The sequence below is a fragment of the Thunnus maccoyii genome, chromosome 13 (assembly GCF_910596095.1).
Source record: "Thunnus maccoyii chromosome 13, fThuMac1.1, whole genome shotgun sequence".
NCBI classification, from domain to species: domain Eukaryota; kingdom Metazoa; phylum Chordata; class Actinopteri; order Scombriformes; family Scombridae; genus Thunnus; species Thunnus maccoyii.
In genome coordinates this window covers 25,509,094-25,530,241 of record NC_056545.1, presented here as the reverse complement: position 1 = coordinate 25,530,241, position 21,148 = coordinate 25,509,094, and the positions used below count along the sequence as shown (strand labels likewise).

Below are 21,148 nucleotides of genomic sequence, written 5' to 3'. Positions count from 1 at the left end.
CAAAATCATTTCAACCATTAGCAGGACTTTTATTTTCACAGTCATGAGCGGAAGTGCTGCTCTCCATTTTGAAATGAAGACATCGATAGGGGCGTGGAACAGTCACACCGATGTAGTGCAGGCGATCAGTGACAGTCAGTAGTGAAGAAAAACGGGGGGAAAATCATTGTTTACAAGCAAAAATAGTTTCGTGGGCGTCGAGTAGTGTTGGATAGTCGATTCTTCTGTCGATAAAATGGGAAACTGCCACACTGTCGGACCAAATGAGGCCTTGGTGGTCTCAGGTAAGTTAACCGTTAACGTATGCGGACAATATGTACGATACGGCCGCTGCCAGAGTCCCACAGAGACAGACCCGAGAGAAAATGAAGCACTCTGCTAACCTTTATTCCAAGTATAATTAACTCTTTTTATGTGAAACAGCACATACGTATTTACGTTAGCTATCATTTCTTTTTACAACAAACCATCTAGGCTTGTGTTTATGTACTTTAACGTTAGCCGTTAACAGGTCGCCCCCCTCCCCAAACTCGATACATTTAACTAAAAAATATACAATATGTCGATTTTTACTGAGATGAATCACAACATCCAACACGACGTTAATGCGGTTATCCCCCCCCAAACCCCCCCCCCCCCCCCAAAAAAAAACAGTTATGCTCTCACAATAAATATGACTGTTTTCTCTGTTTAACGTCAATATCCTAAAATATGTTTTATCGTTACTATAATGCGTGTTCAAGTATTATCCTTAATTTTTTTTGTGGTTTTGGTTCCACATATGTTTTTATTTAGCTAAGTGTATTTTTTGTTCATGAAGCTGCTTTCACAGGTGCACTTCATTATTGTAAAACAGCCATTATAGAGCTAAATGTAAGAATTGAGATGTAGGGAAGGTAAGATATATATATGTTTATAATGGGTATATATTTAATATTTATATTATGTATTTTATGTCTCCTTTCCTTGAACAGTGGTGGTGGGTCATGGCGGCTGTCTGCTGCAGAAGGAATACAGTTGAATTAAATTAGAGTCAGGCGCAACGCTGATACACTCTTCCTGGTTGCAGTGAGGTTTGCGGTGCATTACACAGTCAGTGTGTGTCTCTCTCAGCCGGTGCTTCTTATACCCTTGAAACAGAAGACCCAAGGCGTTTCATCTTCACGAAGGGACTCACCTATAAAAACTCAGAGGCTAGGGCCCACTTTTGTGTCAGAGAGATGGCCGTTAAATTTTCATGTATTCAAAATTCTCTGATCTTGCAGCCTTCAGATAGTCAAATGTCTGATCACAACACTCAATCTGTGAATTGTGTCAATAATGTCTGTGGTAAATCAAAACTGTCTGTCATGTTGCTGCGTTGTCACGTAATCTCAGATGGACCTCTGGTGACCTCCAGGCCCCACTTTTTTAGGAATCAAAGACCGTTACCTTTGTTTTAAAAGCTTGCCTAAATTTATAAATGTGTGCAGTGCATGCAGAGAAGATTTCCAGCACTATTTGTAACCGAATCTGATTGGGTGGTTTCCCGTCTAACCAGCTCTTGATGAACAAAAAAAGAGAAACAGCTTTGGGATTTTCCATTGTGAACAAACTTTGAGGTGTGTGTCAGTCACCACATAGAGGAACGTAGATGGTGCAGAGGTGAGTGGGCGGGAACTACACATCTCGATTCCAAGATTGATTAATTCCACCATGTTTGAAGAAAGTACTCTCTGTACAGCATTTTTAAGGAGGTTGGATGCCAAAGTGGAATGACCCTTTTTTTGGCCTGTTGTGAAATATTGCAACGATATCTGCATGTTGTGAGAAAAGGCTTGCGTTACTTTTCAAGAACCAAATCCTTCATCAGGAAAACTGAAGTTGATGACAGGATTTTTTTAGCTTGTGTAAATTCTCATTCATTCCCATGGAGCACCTCCCCCCCCTCCGCTTTGGAGTGAACGCAGTCAGGAATCTCAGTTATGCCTGGGGAAGACTAGAGCGACTGGGGCTAAAATGGTGTGCGGTTCCAAGCATTTCTATAGGTCTTCAGCCTGTTACCACTTAAGTTTGCAATGGCATTTGGCAGGAGTCAGCTGGATTTTAATAGTAAAAGTCTGTCCCGCCCACATTCTTTCATTAAAACAACACTTCCAATCCACAGGATTTAGATCATCGTCATAACAGAAAATGTCGGAAAAAACCTTTCATGGTGTACATTCTGCTGGTGGAAATTAATAGAAAGTGACAATTAGTTGATTTAGGAAAAAGTAAATATTTAAATGTTAATTTTTTTTCAGATTATTGCATAGTTTGGGGCATGAGTGAGGTAAATCTGGAAACTCAAAAGTCAGCATGACAGATTAGCTCAAAAGGTCATCATCATAAACTTGAGTTGAGAGTATTTTCCAAGTACTACACATCCTTTGTCGTCTTTGCACAATACAATGCTACTGCTTCCTTCCGTTTAATGTGAGGAATGAGGAACATAACAGGCTACTGTGTCAGGATGTGAGATATCTACATTAGACTTGAAATATCACAATATAACTCTTAAAAAAAGAGTGTTTTCAATAATAAGCGTGTGGATGGAAAAGTTAAAAATCATCTAAATGAGTGTGTGTGCGTGTGTGAGACGTTGGTTAATATGTCCTGCTGCAATGCTTGGTTACTTAGAGAGTGTCCATAAAGATAGTCCAGCTCCTCCCCGTCCTCTGTCTGCCGGTTAACGTGTGACAGCTGGGAATGTCACACTAAACACTCCTGATTAAACTATCAAACAGAAGCCAGTGAGTGGGACTGGTATCTGTTGCTTAACCTAACTTTCATCATATCTCACATTGGTTTTAAAGCTATTGTTACTACAATTGCTACAGCGCTGTGTTGAAAAGTTAACAGCATATGTAGTTTAGAAATCAGATGTTTCTGTTCAATGTCCCTACAAGAATAGAGAGTAAAGAGTGCGTATCGTGTAGAAAGAAGAGTTTGTTTCAGGTGTTATTTTTGCTTTAGTTTATTTATGTTTATAGTTTATTAATGTGTTTGGACATAGTTGGATTGGTGGTTTGCATTGAATCACATGAAACACCACAGTCAGATAAAGCATGACTGATTAAAGTCAATAGGAGCATTGATATCAGAGTGAGTGAAAGCATTTACATTGATAACACACAGGCAGCTTGATTCGGCAAATAAATAATGTGCTGCAGTGGTGATACGCTACGGTGGCAGAGCTAACGTCAAATCAAGGGTTTAAAAGTGGTACCGGAAAGCAGAGAGACACTACTTTCTCCAAGATGAACAAACATTGTGGGGACTGTGGTCGTAAGATGGAGTGGCGCATGTTTTTATGACTTTCTGAAAAGCACATGATCACCGCCCTTAGAAACCACTTGTAGAGTATGAAAACCAGGTCACTGTCTTCTCAGTACTTCTGCACTAGTTTGGGTTCAAAACAGAATCTACTATATATATATAAATAAACTTTATTATTAAGTATATTCCTCCTGATTGAACAAACCTGCCCATAGTGGCAGAAAAAATAAAACATGTAAGTGTTTGTGGTTAAATGAAAGCTTCTCACATTTGAGGTAATATTGTTTATTGTGACTGTTAATGAAATACTTTGTAAATACAGCTCATGCTTTGATTTAACTGTGATGGCAGTATGAGTAGTGTATTATCTGTACGACTGTATCCATGTGACGTCCATGTCATCTGTGTTGTTGTCAAGGTGGCTGCTGTGGCTCAGATCAGAAGACATATGTTGTCGGAGGCTGGGCTTGGGCCTGGTGGCTCATCTCTGACATCCAGAGGTAAGACATGTCTGCTCTGGCTCCAAGGCTGCATACTACTCACAAACCAGAGTAACAGCTTACATGTCCTGTAGGGCCATTCAGTGTCAGGTGGCACAGAGCTGACAAACTCAGTAAAGAAGCTTTTAAGAACAGGGTATCTGCAGGTACACGCAACGGGCTGCTCACAGATTTGAAAAAATGTTCTTTATGAACTTATTAGAGTCCTACTTTGCAACTGATTATTTAACCCTTGAGGGTTGGGGGGTGCAAGGGTATTTTTGTCCATCAATTTGGTCCATGGGGAGAATCTGAACAACTAGTGGTCAGATGGTCATTAAATTTGGTATAGATATCTAACACCCCCAGAGGATGAGTTCCAGTGTTTGGAGATCTCCTGACATTTCTTCTAATGCCGCCATCAAGCCAAAAGTTTCACTTGTGGAACAAGATATATAAAAATCTATTCACCAATTTGTCATTTGAGCACATTTATGACCCTCAAAGGATGATGTTATTCTATTTCAGACACTCCATGAGCTTTTCTCAAGCATCAGCCTCAGACCATGTGTCAACGTCGCACACGCAAAATGCTGTATCTCATATTTATAAAGCAGATATAATTAAAGGATAAGTCTAGTGATATGTTTTCTATTTGTCAACAAATCCAGTAAAAAGAATAAACCAACAATGAATTGATCCTATTAACAAGTTTCGTCTGAAGTCTGATGTACATTAAGCTTATTCCTCTGTGCCATAGGCCTCCGTTGTCGTCCAAAAACCTATAAACATTTCACTAAGTTGCACCAGTTGATATGTTCCTTCTGATATGAACATGGACACTGTTTATCTTGAGTCTATCACATATACAATGTCATGATGCTTAAACACTCAGGAGGGGCACCGAGTGTGTAGTAATCCACGGATGAAAATAGCTCAACACAGATGCACTGTTTAATTTTGTCTGATTGACGTTTGCTAAAAACTACATTGCCCATTGCCCCACTACTGAGCCTATAAAAAATTGAATTACATATTACAAGATCTGTGGATAGGAACAAATGGGCCTGAGGCAGAGTGCCACAGACAGGGTAAAGAAGTCAGGAAGTACTGAGAAACGGACCAATGTGTTCTTGAGTTTGATCTTTTCTCGGGATTTGTTGACAATAAGAAAAATAATAAATAATTTTAGAAGAACTTTATAACTTCTTGTTATACATATTCACATGAAGCACAATCTCAACTAATGTTTTATAAGATTATGTAAATTGGCAAAATTAAAGGTGCATTGTGTAGGATTTAGTGGCGTTTAGCGGTGAGGTTGCAGATTGTAACCAAGTGAATACCCTTCCCTCTCCCCTTCCAAGCATGTAGGAGAATCTAAAAAAAACAAAAACCCAAAGGCCCTCTCTAGAGCCAGTGTTTGGTTTGTCCATTCTGGGCTACTGTAGAAACATGGCGGCCTCCGTGGAAGAGGACCCACTCACTCTGTAGATATAAAGGGCTCATTCTAAGGTAACAAAAAATGATTGTTATTATCATGTTATTTCACAGTAATTAAGTCATACTATAGATATTTTAATATTATATTCCATTTCTGCCAAGTCCACTCCACTAGATGCCACTAAATTCTACACACTGGATCTTTAAGAGACAATGACACGTGCTGGAAATGTGGTAAAGACATGGGGAATCTTGTGCATCTAAAAGCAAAAAAATAATTGGAAGGAGATTGTATCTTTTTTGAATAAAATGTTAGGAATATATTTGAGCAAAAGTCCTGCAGTGTGTCTGTTTGGATTATTGTAACACATTTTCAGAAGAGATTGTGGTTTCGAGGTTACCAGTTGTAGAATAATTAATGTCGTTGAAAAATATCTATCTGAGTAGACTGATAATGTAGAAGAATGATTTCTATACCTTGGTGGACAATATGGACTGTTTATTGGACAGAATGGCTTACTATTGTATCTATATGAGTATACGAGGTTTCTAGGGCCTTTTTCTGTCCCTCATGTTAGGAGATCTGCTTTGTATTTGTTAGTGTGTAATAGTAAAAATAGTAAATAATATATAATATAATAGTATGTATGTATATATCTATAATATGTAGACCACAGGTGGTTACATGTCTCTGTCAAAAATATCAATAATAATAATTGAAAAGAAATAATGCCCGACTTACCCTTCAATTAGAATTGCCCTTTTTTCAGCTTTCATATACAGATAGCCTTAAAAATGTCAAATGTTTGAACTTGGGCTTGTGAAACTGCAGATACCCTGACAAAGTTATTTTTCAATAAGACAAGAAGAAATGTTGAAATGTTTCCTACCCTTATTCACTTCAGTGAAGAATAAACAAGTTATTTATGGTGAATTGAGGCAAATAGCATCAATATTAAAAACTAATGTTTACCAGATGTGTAAACATAGCTGCTCACCACTGTCCGCTGCTTTTAAATGAAACCCGATATACAGCTTCTGTGATAACACTGGAAAGATAAACAAATGGCACAAAATGGCAAGGTCAGGTTAACTAATGTTTTACAAAACTATACAAAACAACAACCATTGACCTTGTGGTGTCGACCTCTCCCATCCTAACCATTATATTATTCATTCATTGAATATTTATTCATTTGATAATAAATTGAATTTGTGTTTCTCTATGATTGTCTCTCTGCCAGAGCTTGAAACCAGAAAGTAAAATAGCCTGTTTTTAATCAAGTCTAGCCTTCATCAAGAGACAAAACCTGCAGCTGAAACACTGACAGACACTTTGTGGACCTGCAAACTCTAAAGCTTGTAGCCATATAATATGTCCCTGTAAAATCTCAAAGTTGTGGGTCTTGGTTCAAAGTCGTTAATTTAATGTCAGTAAAGCAGCTTCAGCATTTGTTTCATTGAAATTGTTGGGGGAAAAAAATTTGTTCTATTACAAAACCACCTGTAAAAGATAGTGAGTAGTTATTCCATGAAAACAAACTAACCTGTGATAATACTCCTTTGCCTCTGGAGCTCCTGGTTATAATGAATATGTTATTCAGTGTTTTTCTGCCTCTTGGTTTCTACTTTGCTAACCTGCTTTGCTTCGTGCGGTGTCGATCTCACCCTGTCTCAGCCCCGCCGTGTCTCCTTCAGTTAACCCATTTCCCATTAAGTGCTGCTCTTCATTGTTAGTTGCTAGGAAATCTAACGGCCGACCTCGACAACAAAACGATGTAAATCACACGTCTTTCCCACCCTATCCCTGTTAAGAGACAGGCTGTCCCAAGAATCCCCTCTCATTTACTTAAATTCTGCAGTTTGATCAACATTTCAGATGTTTTATTAGATAATGAGAATAGGTGAGATGCTCCTTCTTTTTCCAGAGTAGTGACCACTTCAGCTAAAAGCCCTGTGCTCACAAGCCAGTCGCTAGACAGTGTCATAAAAACAAGGGAGGGGGGTGCAGCGTGGCTTCCCGCTTGTGATGCAGCAATCACGTTAATGTCCAGGCCTATGAGTCATTGATCCAATTCTTCTGGGTAGAAGGAGGAGGTGGAGCCCCGAACCAGAGAGTCTCCTCCTCCAAGCATTGCTGCAATCAGCCTCCCATGTCTTCCACTCTGAAGCTGACTGCGACAACAGTGAAGCCAAGTCAGTGTTTATTGTAAAAGAACAGTTCTGGCTGTTTTATCAGCTCTGAAACATAAACAGTCATGCCTAAGTGGTATTGAAGTGGCAGATAATGATTGTTTGTAGAAGACATTTTTGTGTAATCTCCATGCAAATGTCGTCACATGGATCAAGAATCCTGTCAACACTGACTTGACGTTTCATGTATGGATCTTGCTCTTTGTCCCAGTTTATTTAAACATTTATTAACAGACATAGACGAGGGAAGCTGTATTGTAGCTGTGACCATTCTGGTTTTGTAAGAGGTGTCACCAGCAGCAGATCATACATGAAACAGCCTTTGCAGGCTAAAACCAGCAAAACAGGAGGTCAGGTTGTGTCTTTTACCCCGTCCCTCATTCCTTTTCTCTCTTGACCTTGGTTACTGACATTCCTAACAGCTGTTGTCCAACTTACTGTTTTGCCTCTTGCTATTCCCGTCTGCCTGCCTGCCTGCGTAGAATGTCTCTGGAGGTTATGACCATCCTCTGTCGCTGTGAGAATATCGAAACCTCGGAGGGTGTTCCCTTGGATGTGACAGGGGTGGCTCAGGTAATTCATTTCAAAAGACCAAAAAAAAGCAAGTGGCTGGTGCTCGAGACCAAAGGAAGACACAGGAAAATGGTTCAACTAACAAGCTAACGTTGTGTGTTTGTTTCTCTCATCTTCATGGGGTTTTTTTTCTGCAGTCGAAGAGAGACGCTCAGCTGTCACTAATTTGAGCTTTGCCATAAAGCTAAACTCTGAGTCACCTTTGGCAATGGGGTAACCAAATGAATGCTACAGAAATGGCTAAAAAAAAAGGATTTTAGGAATCCAATCCAAAAAACAAATTGCATCATTGAAAAAAGCTGCATTTCGAGATAATTAAAACAAATCTAAATCTAAAGCCGTTTTAGTTCTGGATAGCATCTCATTTTACTCCGTTGTTAGTGATCTGGAGTCCTTGGGTGAATGGTTTCACTGTGTGCTGTTTCTTTTCCTTGTGTTCTGGCCCTTCCCTTCATTTGCTTTCCCTCCGAACATGTCAATTTTTATTTTTTATTTTTCCACATTCTTCACAGGATAACGCTTGAGATTATGACCCTGCAGCCCAAGTGTGAGGATGTAGAGACAGCGGAGGGTGTAGCTATTACTGTCACTGGGGTGGCTCAGGTAAATCACCACACTTTTTTGGGAATGCCAGTTCAGACTCCACTAACCCCCACATCCTTCCCCAACCTTCTTTTCTCTGGCGTCACCCCATAATCACAGCAAAAGGGGTTATTTCATATAGAGGACTCAAGTTAAGATGCACACTTGTATTTTTTTTTTAATTTTGACACAAGACAGATGCACATACAGATGTTGGGTCAAACTGTTGTCTGCATGATTTATGCTCACATGTGGGCAGGGAACACCTAGTTTAATGTATCTGACCAAGGCCGCAGTCAGACTGTCAGTAGCACTGTGTCAAAAAAAACGCAGCCTCCTTATTCATTTCAGTGACACCACTAAACTGGCCAGCGCAGTGAGCGTTGAGCAGGGCAAGGTGGTATGAACCAGCCAATCAAATACAAGCAAGTGCACATTTCAAGTATCTTGTAGCACGGACCTTGTAGCACTGTGCTAATTCTTCTGATTATGATATGCAAGTGTGGAGACGGAGGAGAAAAGTATTACTTCCGTGGTAACTTTCCAGTTACTTGGTTAAATTTTGCTTCTAAGGACCATAAAGTGATGTGCAGTTTCTTTATGAAACTTTGTGCGGTAAACCTTCAAAATGAACTTCCTGTGTATTCACACTGATTCACAGCTTCACCGCAGCAATGCAGCCCCTTGCGTTTTGTTGGAGCAGTGCCATTTTCCGTCTGAAATTGGTCTTAGTGTGACAATATAAGGGGTCTGTGTAGAGCCTGATGTGCATTTTAGTGTCGCTCTGTGTTTTTTTTTTTTTTTTAGTGTGTCTGCTATTTGGTTGTTTGATCCTGTTCAGTTTCAAAACTTTTTAAGCTTTTTTTTAGGTTGACAACTGTTAAGGAGAAAATCCACCTTAAAATAAAATTCATTATATCTCTTCCACAAGCCCTCTGGGTAACTAACAGTAGTTAACAGTTCACAGTATAAAGACAGGGTCACTAAATGTATAATAATTATATTCTTTATTAATGGCACTTTTCAGTCCTATAAAGTTCTTCATAATTCTTCAGTATACAATCAAAGGCAACAGTTGAAGATAATTACATGCAAACTAAAATATAATATTAAAAAACTATTTAGCATTGCACTCCCATAACAAGGACTCAAATCACAGTTTTTAAAAAAAATGAATCCAGCAGAGCCATATCGTCTTTTTTTATTCCACGCATTCTTCTTCCTTTTCAAAACCTGGTGCCTACATTACCCACAATGCAACTGCAGAGAGTTCAGTTGGAAATTCAGGTGTGTTTGGCCTGCTTGTTTTTTTTTGACAACAGGTCACAGCAGTGGTGGATATCTTGTCTTGTGGAAACTCGCTCTTGTAAATAAGTATCAACTAAGTTTTTAACAAGTGTAACACAAAGTGAAATCTTCTTCTTTTTTTTTTTTTTTTTTACGGTGGATTTTCACTTCAGGAACAGTTGCCTAACGTACCACTAGTTGCTGTATTTCAGTTTTAAAATGATGTTCCACTATTATTCATTTATCTTTTTTTTTTTTTTTTTTTAGTCTGCATGCATTTTTCGTGTTTGAAAGAAGATGCCTCATCATCTTTTGGCCACAGTCAAGCCAATGATCCTCTGTGATTATTCACATGCATGCTGACAATGAGCCCACTGTTTGGAGCTGAACAACCCCTCACTCTCACACAGTTCACTTCACACAGAGGCTTACCATGCCACCACTTGATTGGTCTAACCTAAGCCAAAGCCATTGTGGAACGTGTGTCCCATGGCAACAGTAGTGGTGTGTCCTTCTTTTATAGAGACCTATGTATAGACTCAGAGGGAGGGAGGGAGTTTATTTAAAGGAAACCAGAGCAGAATGCTAATCCACAACATTGTTCTGTATTTTACTACACACTTGTTGGTAGTTGGGACCTTTTTTAAAAAAGATAAATATCTTTTTGCCTTTGAGGAATAGCATGAGTTGTGAGAAAATAGTTTTCAGGAACAGTTTGGATGTCATTGTTTTTCTCTTACATTTCCTGCGCCTGTGTTTTCCAGTTCTGTATCAACGAAAGAGCTGTTGGCAGGAGGAAGGGTGGTGTCAGGAGGGGGATGGGGGGTTTAGGTTGGAGGTCAGGAGTTATAGATAAGAGGTTACCATTGCACACAAGTCTTTATTCCAGTCTGGGCCGCAGAACAGCTCCCCCTGCTGTCTGTTTGTGCTGGCCTGATGTGTGGTTGTCAAGATGGCTTGCAGCCTTTTTCATTTTCAGACATGTTTCCTTGGAATGACGTCCATCTTTCCTGACATTGTGTTGCCCTTATTCCTGGTATGATTGCATGTTGCAAAACAAAACCATGTGCAGACCTCTCGCCTAAGGACCCAGCTCACTCTCTCTTTTCTTACAGCTCCAGTGGAGTACAGCATTACCCCAAACCTTCTGTTACACCATTTTTGATTTCTTGACTGTATAAATGAGGTCTCTTACTGTCACTGACTGCCCTTGTTTGTATGTTATACACCTCAGGTTATGACATTTATTTTCCTTTTGTTTTATTGTAAACAATGTCACTGATTTAATTCCCTCAACTTTGAATAATACTGTTCATTGTTATTTGACATTATTACAGGAACATACCGTAGTTTCTGATTTGTGATTGGCACTGCATTACCATGAATCCAGATTAGATGTTGGATTTTCTTCCAAATGATAATTACTCAAATGTAAGGCAAGGCAAGTTTATTTGTATATCACATTTCAACAACAAAGGAATTCAAAGTGCTTTACAAAGACCATAAAAGGCATTAAAACAGAATATAAAAGCAACACAAGTAAAAAGACATATAAAAACAAAGAAAAAATTGGAAATAAATAGAAGATAAAGAGGGAATAAGACAGATAAAACAAGAGAATAAAAGTTACAGTGCAGTGTAAAATATTAACCCTCAATTTGGTTTAATGAAAGGCATCAGCGAACAGAAAAGTCTTCAGCTGCGATTTAAAAGAACTGAGAGTTGCAGCAGACCTACAGTTTTCTGGGAGTCTGTTCCAGATATGTGGAGCATAAAAACTGAACGCTGCTTTGCCATGTTTAGTTTTTAGTCTGGGGACAGAAAGCAGACCTGTCCCAGACCACCTGAGAGATCTAGATGGTTCATAATGCAGATCAGAAATGTAGAACTAAACAGGAATATATCCCTGCACATAAATACGTGCCTCAAGAGGCATCAGTGTAGCAGTTTTCATTTACATACTTTACCTGTCGTCATATATCCAAAAGGAATGAGTTAGAAGTCAGGTCTGCATCTGGTGATATCGATCACAGAAGGAAAGCTTCTAATAACGGATTACATACTACAGTTTGATGTGAAGGCCACAGAGTAGATTCAAGGATGCTGCTGTCCGCACTATTAATGTCCAGACTACAGTCATTATTTAGTCATTATTTATATGAGATAAGGACAAAAATGTGCCATCCAAAGATATTGCTAAAATGCTGCTCTATACATGCATAGCAAGGTGTATTGAAAGTCTAAAAAAACAATAAATAATTGGGGACATAATGTTGCACATGTAGTTTGAGAAACTCAGCAGGTTTTACATGAACTTATTTATCTCACCATACAGAATTTGCTCGGTGACTATATATAAGATTACAATTCCAGTGATCAGTCCTCCATCTCCAGCACCTGCTGTGTGGCCCCAGACTGTTGCTTTAATACTGTGTTTATGTGCCTTTCTTCTGTATAAGAATTGAAGAAGTTCATCACAGTGTAGATTGTTGCCAAATCACAATCAATGATGCAGAGGTCTGACGTGTTTGTACCCAACAAAATCTCTTCAAAAAAATTGATCAAATGTAGATGTAAATGTAGTGTTTTCTTTTGTACTTTCAGCAGTTTTCTATAAAATTAATTTTGAAAAATTATGTCCAAGTGAACAGAAAATAACGATGTATGGTAACTGATCAGATAGAAAATTATTAGCTAATAGTTAGAGAGCTAGTACGTATCATGTTTTCATGTGTACCACACCTCTTTGTGCCTGTTTTTGTATTGGTGTTGTGCCTGTTTTTGTGGATGTGTGTTCAGCTGACAATCTTTGTCCACACTGGCACCAGGTGAAGGTGATGACAGAAAACGAGCTGCTGGGTTACGCCTGCGAACAGTTCCTAGGGAAGTCAGTCGTTGAGATCAAGAGTGTCATCCTGCAGACACTCGAGGGTCACCTGCGTGCCATCCTTGGTGGGTAGCTCCTCAAAGCTGCTATGTCATCACTTGTTTTGCTTTTTTTTTTGTCCATGTTTTTGTAACAAATGTGGGCAGTCTTATTTAATATACTAGGAAAGTTAAGATTGCTCCACCAGATGTTTTCTTCCTTTGAACTATTTTTAACATTTTTGGCAACATCTTTGAGTCAAAACATGTAGCAAGTAAGCAACAAGTGAGAAACATGATCACAACATGATCATCTTTTACTATCAGTAGATTTTGAATAACTATAAATGTCATAATTCTTGGTTCTGAAAGTAGAAACATTTAGCAGCTATATACTCTTTTAGGTTATGGCTGTTTTACTCGTACAAGCTAACAAACTCACTAAAAGCTTGGCCTGAGTCTCTGTGGGGAGCAGTTTCACCAGAATGGTGGTTGTGGAGTAAAATGTGCCAACAGCCAAGAGGCAGGTTTAGTTACTGGATCAATGCCCAAATTTAAATTCCATCCTGATAAAATATAGTTGATCTGAACACATTGTGCTCAACAGGTGTGTAATATTACAGAGTGACACTGAAGACATGCGTTATATTGAAAGAAAAAACGCTTCTGTGTAATCAAATACAATGCCGATGCTAACATAAATGTAAAGGAGCTTTCTGCTGCGTCAGAGGAGGGGGTTTAAGAATTTGAATCGGACAAAAGGCACTAACCACTGTTTTGTTTCTATATTACAGGCACCCTAACTGTTGAGCAGATTTACCAAGACAGAGACAAATTTGCCATCCTGGTGCGAGAGGTGGCAGCACCTGATGTCGGCCGCATGGGCATCGAGATCCTCAGCTTCACCATCAAGGTGTGAGACATCATGTTTTCTTCACTCTGCATTTATCTTTTGAATATCTGAGTGAATATCTTTCCTCTTGCTAATTTGAATTTGAGTAATTTAATGACTGACCGTACTGCACTTCCTTTCTGACAGGATGTATATGATAAAGTGGAGTACCTGAGCTCACTGGGGAAAACGCAGACAGCTGCAGTACAGAGGGATGCAGACATCGGAGTGGCAGAGGCAGAGAGAGACGCTGGCATCAGGGTAAGAGAGCTTTAAGAGCAAATTAAAACTACAAACAAGAACAATTAGAAAACGTCCGTTCTGTGATTGCTATTAGCTAATAGCCAGCTAGTGCCAATTCATCTAATCTTGCACACTGTCTTTCACAGGAAGCCGAGTGTAAGAAAGAAATGATGGACATTAAGTTCCTAGCTGATACAAAAATGGCCGACTCCAAACGAGAGCTGGAAATGCAGAAAGCCTCCTTCAATCAGGAAGTGAACACAAAGGTATGGAGTTGAATAGACTGGATTGAATATATTTCTAACAATCAAACACGAGAGTATAAACAACAAGTATTAAGAAACTTCCCACCTCTCCAGAAAGCAGAGGCTCAGCTGGCGTACGAGCTGCAGGCTGCCAAAGAGCAGCAGAAGATCCGTCTGGAGGAGATCGAAATCGAGGTGGTGCAGAGGAAGAAGCAGATCACAATTGAGGAGAAGGAGATCGACCGCACAGACAAGGAGCTCATCGCCACTGTGAAGAGACCTGCAGAGGCCGAAGCCTACAAGATGCAGCAGCTGGCTGAGGGACAGAAGTGAGTCATCACACACAGATCGCCCCTCAGCGCACACTATTATCTCACTATTATTTAACTTCTCAAGTTTCCATGCTTGAGATAAAATGCTAATGATGGGGGATAATTTCACATATTTCCACTATGAATCAAGTGTCACGTTCCCGACAGCGATACAACAGTCTGCCTTATTTTAAGATGTTGCTACTTATCTCAACACAATTCCTGAAACAAGAGGAACTGACCATTACTTACGGGATATAATATATGACAGGCCATCATGCAAATGACTCCTATAAAACTACAGCACCATCAAAGTGGCAGCCAGTTTATCACTTACTTACCATCACTCAAATCTGTTCAGACCTTCTTAAGATCAGCATGGACGCAAGAAAAGTGAAAAAACCTCAGTGTCAGATGTCCTTTGTTCAAATGTAGACACGAGGGCAGCCCCACCACCAAAATTTAAAACACGATTCAAACATGCTCTCACTTTTAAACTGATTAAAAAGCTTGTCTTTCAAAAGCTAGACGACAACACATTTTTAAAGTTCATGTTTTGTGATGGAGTGAAAGTGACACGACTGTCTGCAAATGTAAGTAAAGAGTCTTTCTCTAACCTCCGCCAGGATAAAGACGGTGCTGATGGCACAGGCAGAATCTGAGAAGATCCGCTCCATCGGTGAAGCAGAGGCCGCCTCCATCGAAGCGGTGGGAAAGGCAGAGGCTGAGAAGATGAGGTTGAAAGCTGAAGCCTACCAGCAGTATGGCGAAGCTGCCAAGACAGCTTTGGTCCTCGAAGCTCTGCCCAAGGTCTGTGGTATACATTTATACACCACTGCTTTTCAAAGAATTCACCAACATTTAGGGAGTTTGGCTTATTGGTCTCATTATCCAATCAACACAAGTGGATTGGCACCAAAGTCATGTGTGTCATCTGGAAGCAGCTTTTTCCATGCGAGTGCTGACAGTTAAACGTGTATATTTGGTATTATTAAAACATGACACATTCTTTTAGTTTTCTGAAGTTGGTTTTGATTTTTATTGTCAAACATCAACAAATTAGTCGTCATCGTTACTCAAGTCAATTATGAATCAGCTGCATGAAAACAGCGTGCAGCTGTCTTTCTTGTCTGGTCTCATGTAAACAAGAAGTCCCATGAGAAGAGAAACGATCTGCTGTGGTCAACAAGAGTGTCTTTCCTTATGTTGCCTGGCAGGTTTACATGTACATCATTAAAAATGAACTAACTCTACTGCCGTACAGATGTTACATAGACTCATTTTCTCATCAATATTTTAGTCACATATTGTATTTATTAAAGAGACCAAAAGGGCCAAAAGTTTTTTTTCTCTCTGAGGAAACAGAACAAATGGAGCAAATGGAATGTGTTTGTCATTTCCTGTCAATCCTGGCATGTATGGATGGTATGAGATGCTCAGATGCTCTCTCGTATTTTATTAGATTGCCGGTAAGGTTGCTGCACCCCTGTCCAAGACCAATGAGATTGTCATCCTGAGTGGAGAAGGCAGCCGCGTGACTGGAGAAGTGAACCGTCTTTTAGCTGAACTCCCTGTGTCCGTCAACGCCCTCACTGGAGTGGATCTGACTAAGGTGAGAGTGGTTTATGATTGCTGAAAAATGTGGGTGTTTGACCGTCTTGTACAAAAATAAGATATGAAAAAGCCCAATAATTTGGTTGGTGATCCATATATTTGCTAGAGATTTGATTTTCAGTGGAAATAAAACATTATTGCAACAACCAGAGGGCACATCATAGAGTAGAAACAGGTGCCAACGCTCAACAGTTCTCCATCTTGCCAAGCTGCATCCTCTATGCTGTCGGTTTATCATTCACATCTTTAGGGACTTTCCAGCAAAATAGCACATGAATTCAGTGCAGTTCAGCAGCAGCTGTGGAAGTCAAACGAAGAACAACTGTGCAGTTTCCCCTCAGTTCTATGAAGCATTTTCACATCTTAAAGATCCTTTTTTGGGTTTTACACAAATTCCTCTCTGATAAGTCCACTGCACTAGTGGGTGGATATAGAGGAGCATTCAGTCGCTGAAGAGCCAAATATTTCCCTCAGCAGTTGGTGGAGACTAGATCAGAGCTAAAATGAGAGGAAATATTGTACTTGAATTCATCAGATGGACACAAACACGACAAATGAAAACCAGCATTGCTGTGTGTCTGCTGGATGTCTAGATAGGGAACTGTTTAAAAAATGTTAAACATATCAACTTTACAAAGTGATAATATGTCAGTGTTGCACCTTTTACCAAATTTAGTAGCCATTATATTTGGATAAGCCTCAAAAAGTTGTTCTTTTGTCATTAGATGTACCATTGAGGTTTCTGATGATTACGCTGTAAATGTCAAATGCTTTGTACATAGTGACTCATTAATTCAGCAGAATATGACGGCATTTTGTCTGCAGGTGACATTACAGCAACATGAAGTCAGAATAACAAGCCATTGTGGATTTAGATATTCTACCAAAAATCATGGCTGCCATCAGTCATCAGCTCCGTGGTAACCATATTTGGTCATCAGGGGGTGCTGAAGTTACACACTGTCAGCAGCATTTTCTTCAGACGGCCCTTCTAGTTTCAGATTGAATTCCAAAGTGGAAAATGTCTGTGATAGTGAGATAGATGTCTGTAATTTCTAAATGTGTTCATTACTCTCTGTTGTCCATCAACACCAGCTAATCCTTCTCTCCTCCGATCCCACAGATCCCTCTGCTTCAGAAGATGACCAACCCACAGTGCCAAACAGCCATCTGATGAGTCAGACCAGAGACTCGTTAATCACAATCCGACATATACCTGCCTCAAGCATGAAAACAGTTTTTTCAGCCTCTGACCCCTTATGCAACTGCCTTTGACCAGAAACACTTGACACCAACCAAGAGGTTTTTTATATTTTTAAGAGGTTTTTAATTTTCTAAAGGAAAAACAAAGCTTGGGCCTTACTTCTACAGGACCAGACTGTATGTATCTTTTGTTGTTTTTAGTTGCTGGTTTTGACACTTTGCTCTATATCAAACTGCACTAGTTAGCTAGGATTATATGCTGCAATCCTGTTCAGTCCTACAAGTCATCCAAAGTAGAGTTGTAGGTTTTTGTTTTGGGGTGTTTCTTTTTTTTTTACATCGGAGTTAGTCCACTTTGAATGTGGCAGTGTTTATTGAAGGAAAACACACACCACTGTCTTCAATAGTTAGTGCTGGAAAAAGTTCCACAACATTAAGGACAAATCTGAATATTGCTCTCTTCTCTGGAGCTGTTTAAATTTCTTGATGCCTGAGGTTTGGAGTGCACCGCTTTTCTGTCAGGTGTGGTGACATTTATTCATCCTAGGATCAGAGCAAAGTGTGTCAGCTCCTGCCTCTTCATTAAACAGTCATTCGTCTAATGCTCAGAGCCCAGTTAATGAAATAACTTGCAGTAGACTGAACACAGTATGAAATTGGCAGCCTTTATTTCCTCTCTGCTTTTAAAACTCTCTTTTCTTCTAGATTAGTTAGACTTATCTTTAACTCTGAAATAACTTGATGGATTTACAAACAGCTGTTAAACTTCAGGCTCACCAGATCTTCACCCACTGTGATTGTAAAATTTACAGTATATTACAATATTAGTGATATTTGAATCACTTGTCTGATCATTCTTACCTCACGGTATGTTGTCATGTTTCCTGTCTTCTGATGTGCAGTGCCTGTTCACCACTCAAGTGCCCAAACCTTTAGGACAGCGGTTTGGCTATAGTTGGATTTATGTCAGAGTGTATAACTGTGTCGGAGATGGACGATGTTTAAATAGTGTTCCCTGCTTTCATAACATTTGCTTATACTAACAATAGTGTTAACGTCTCACTTTTGTCACGTGTTTGGATACATAGACAGATATAAACGCTAAGCAAATGTATAACAGAAAGCCATACATAGAGAAAATTAGCCTTAAAATAGACCCTGGACGGCTGCCAGACTTACCCAACATTTCTGTTATACCTCAAGTGGCAAATGGTAGATGTTCAGGGTCTGAGCTTTAACCCTTTTTGTTTCCTCCTCCTGAGATGAACTGTTATGCTGTTAGCTCTCCTCCTACTCGGATGTGGTAACGTGTTTCTCAGATGTCGTTCCCTTTTGCAGATCGTGTACATATTTTTTTAACTTTAAAGAGTAAACCCCACACTAAATCTTTTATCGTAGAAAAGCTTTTTTTTGCACTGACCTCTGTTGGTTGAAAGTTGCCACTCTGCTGCACATCTGACCACACCCAATCTGTGGTGACAACGCAGGAATTAAATGTTACATTCAGTCGGTCCACAGGAAGGAATTAATTTTGGGAATAAGCATGTGATAAGGTTTTCAACACTGTACACAGTGTTTGAGCTCAGGCGGTTCTCAGTGAGGGATATTTATAATGTGAAGAGTATGTATGGATCATATTGGACCAATCACATCACCTGCTGCAGCATCTAACTCAGAGTGAAGCATTAACTCTTTTTTGATTATGTAAATCTAATTTAGTCTGTTACAATCATTTAACTGCTCAAATATACCATTGAAAGCCAGATGACGGTCAATGTCCAAAGTGATGCAATATAGCAGTACTGGTGCAGTGTGCAACAAGTTGTAAGTTTCGACCTCTAGATGGCAGGATGTTAGCATAGTTTTAACCCATGTTACGTTACTCTTCAAGCTCAATGAGCCTTTTGTTGGTGCAGAAATTTAAACTTAATGTTTTCATATCGACCTCTGTGTTATTTTCTGACATTATCCAGCTTACTGTCTGTACACACAGTTCAGTTGGGCTGGCCTTTTTCAATTTTGTGTTTTGCTTCTAGTAAATCACATAGTGAATAATGATTAACCACTTTTCAAAGTTTGTGATCTTAAATGTTTTGTTTTGTTTTTTTCATTTTACTAGTGACCATTATGCAGTTATCATAGTTACGCCATTTTTCTTATTTTCTGTCAAATAAACATGAGGCTTTTGGCTTGTTTATTCTGAGAAAATTCACTCATCTTGTTTCTGTTTTTTCACATTTTGTTATAATTCTCTCTGAGTTCTAATGTACTTCTGCAGTTATTACGTGCTGTAAATGTTGGTGAAAACACTGCCTCGCTCGTCGCAAATACAATATTATTAACCAACTGCAACATACAGTATGTAATTCTGAAATTAAACATTTAATGTGGCCAGTGATTTTTAACAAGTGATTAGTAACATCTAATATTAGTCATTCAGACCTGACAGAGATCCTCTTATCATGGATGTGCACTGTTTAATTTCCCTCTTTAGCTCCCTACTGTTCTGTGATAATTGACTGCAGCCTGGTGAAGCGCTCCAACAGTCATCACTTCATTGTGGTCTGCTCAGGCTACAGATGATTGACAGTCCCGGCAGTCATAAAGCTTTGTTTTTTGTTTTTTAAACTAGAAAAAAAAAAGATGGCCGATCTCGAATCACATTTTGCAATAACTACCCACTCAAATTAGATTCTTAGTGCAATCAAGGTAATTATTTTATATATACAATGCAATGTTTGCTGATTGGTTCTTTACATATCTGACCAAGTTTAATCAACTTGTGAGTGTTTGTTTCCCGACTGTGCAAAGGTAATTTCACTACCCAAACAAAGTTGTAGTGCTCCTGTTATTGACTGAAGTAGTTTTATTGTACACAGTGCCTTTGTTAAATAATGAAGAGGTTATTCATACGTGCACGGTTGTCGATTGTATAAATCACACACTTAGAAGCACTGATTGGATATTCTATCATGAATTTAGGTCAAAGACTGATCATTGTGTCCTGTGGAAGATGTGATCTTTACACGTAGTGAGTGTCAAGCTGTGTGTTTTCCTTTTTCTACTTTATCTATTTTATGTATTTTAGTGTAGAAATAGACAAGGGAACACAGAAATAACTATTTAGACAATTAATGTAGCGTTCGATACCATTTTACAGCTTCTCCTTTGGAATCTGGACCTCTTAAAGAATTTCATTATTTTGGCCTTTTTTGTGCCAAAAATATAATTTCTTGATTTGCGTCGTCTAATCAGAACAGAAGCAACTGTCTGTTGCTCTAAGTAGCATTTGAGAGGAGAATGTGGTTAAAGACCAAACATTATAGACCTACGCCTTAATGTCCTCATCTGAAACATGTCCATCTATTGTCTGTCATGGAAATAATCTTTAATCTCTATTAATATGATATTGTAGATTTATCTTGTGGCTTCTCATGTAACACTGACCTTTGGAAAAACTGATCCAGCATGGCATTTAAAGCATGTGTTCATGTTATTCTGTATTGTGTGCCATCTTATAATAAATGTTACACCACCGCTTGTAGGCCTCACTGTGTTTTTCTTACAGAATGTTACATAAACAGTACAGGCTGAAATGTCACCCTTTAACTTTATTGTCTGTGTGCATCATTTAACATCCAAAATAACTGGAACTGGAACAAGAACATCCAACACGGTGTAGCTGTCTAAATATTTGTGAGATTAATGACTGTGTGAGGATAAGCACCAGCATCATCATCATCATCATAGGGGGGGACTGTGCTCTGTGGTTTAGTACGCAGTCATCCCTCTTGGCAACATGACAGGGCAGCAGACTCCCAGCAGATGAAGGCAGAGATGAAAAGCTTTGTGTCAGCAGGAACAGATGTGTCCTCTGGCCGCTGACCTCCATTAAGCTGGACATCCTCATTACCTGAGGTC

The 21,148-nt window shown here is 39.3% G+C and overlaps 1 protein-coding gene across 2 annotated transcripts; it reads left to right on the top strand.

Annotated features, from left to right (window-relative positions):
- Positions 1–64: 64 nt before the first annotated feature.
- On the top strand, positions 65–20,767 carry LOC121909901 (flotillin-2a). 2 transcript variants are annotated; one of them, XM_042430744.1, is made up of 11 exons: positions 65–284; positions 3,716–3,797; positions 7,895–7,985; positions 12,683–12,806; positions 13,514–13,632; positions 13,759–13,872; positions 14,001–14,120; positions 14,214–14,428; positions 15,037–15,220; positions 15,873–16,022; positions 17,148–20,767. In XM_042430744.1, exons 1-11 carry the CDS (start codon positions 236–238, stop codon positions 17,196–17,198), a joined length of 1,299 nt encoding a protein of 432 aa, XP_042286678.1. In that variant the 5' UTR covers positions 65–235; the 3' UTR covers positions 17,199–20,767. The 2 variants fall into 2 exon arrangements, with proteins under 2 accessions (XP_042286678.1, XP_042286676.1); XM_042430742.1 differs by lacking the exon at positions 7,895–7,985 and adding an exon at positions 8,498–8,588 and having other exon boundaries at positions 66–284.
- The last annotated feature ends 381 nt before the right edge of the window (positions 20,768–21,148 follow it).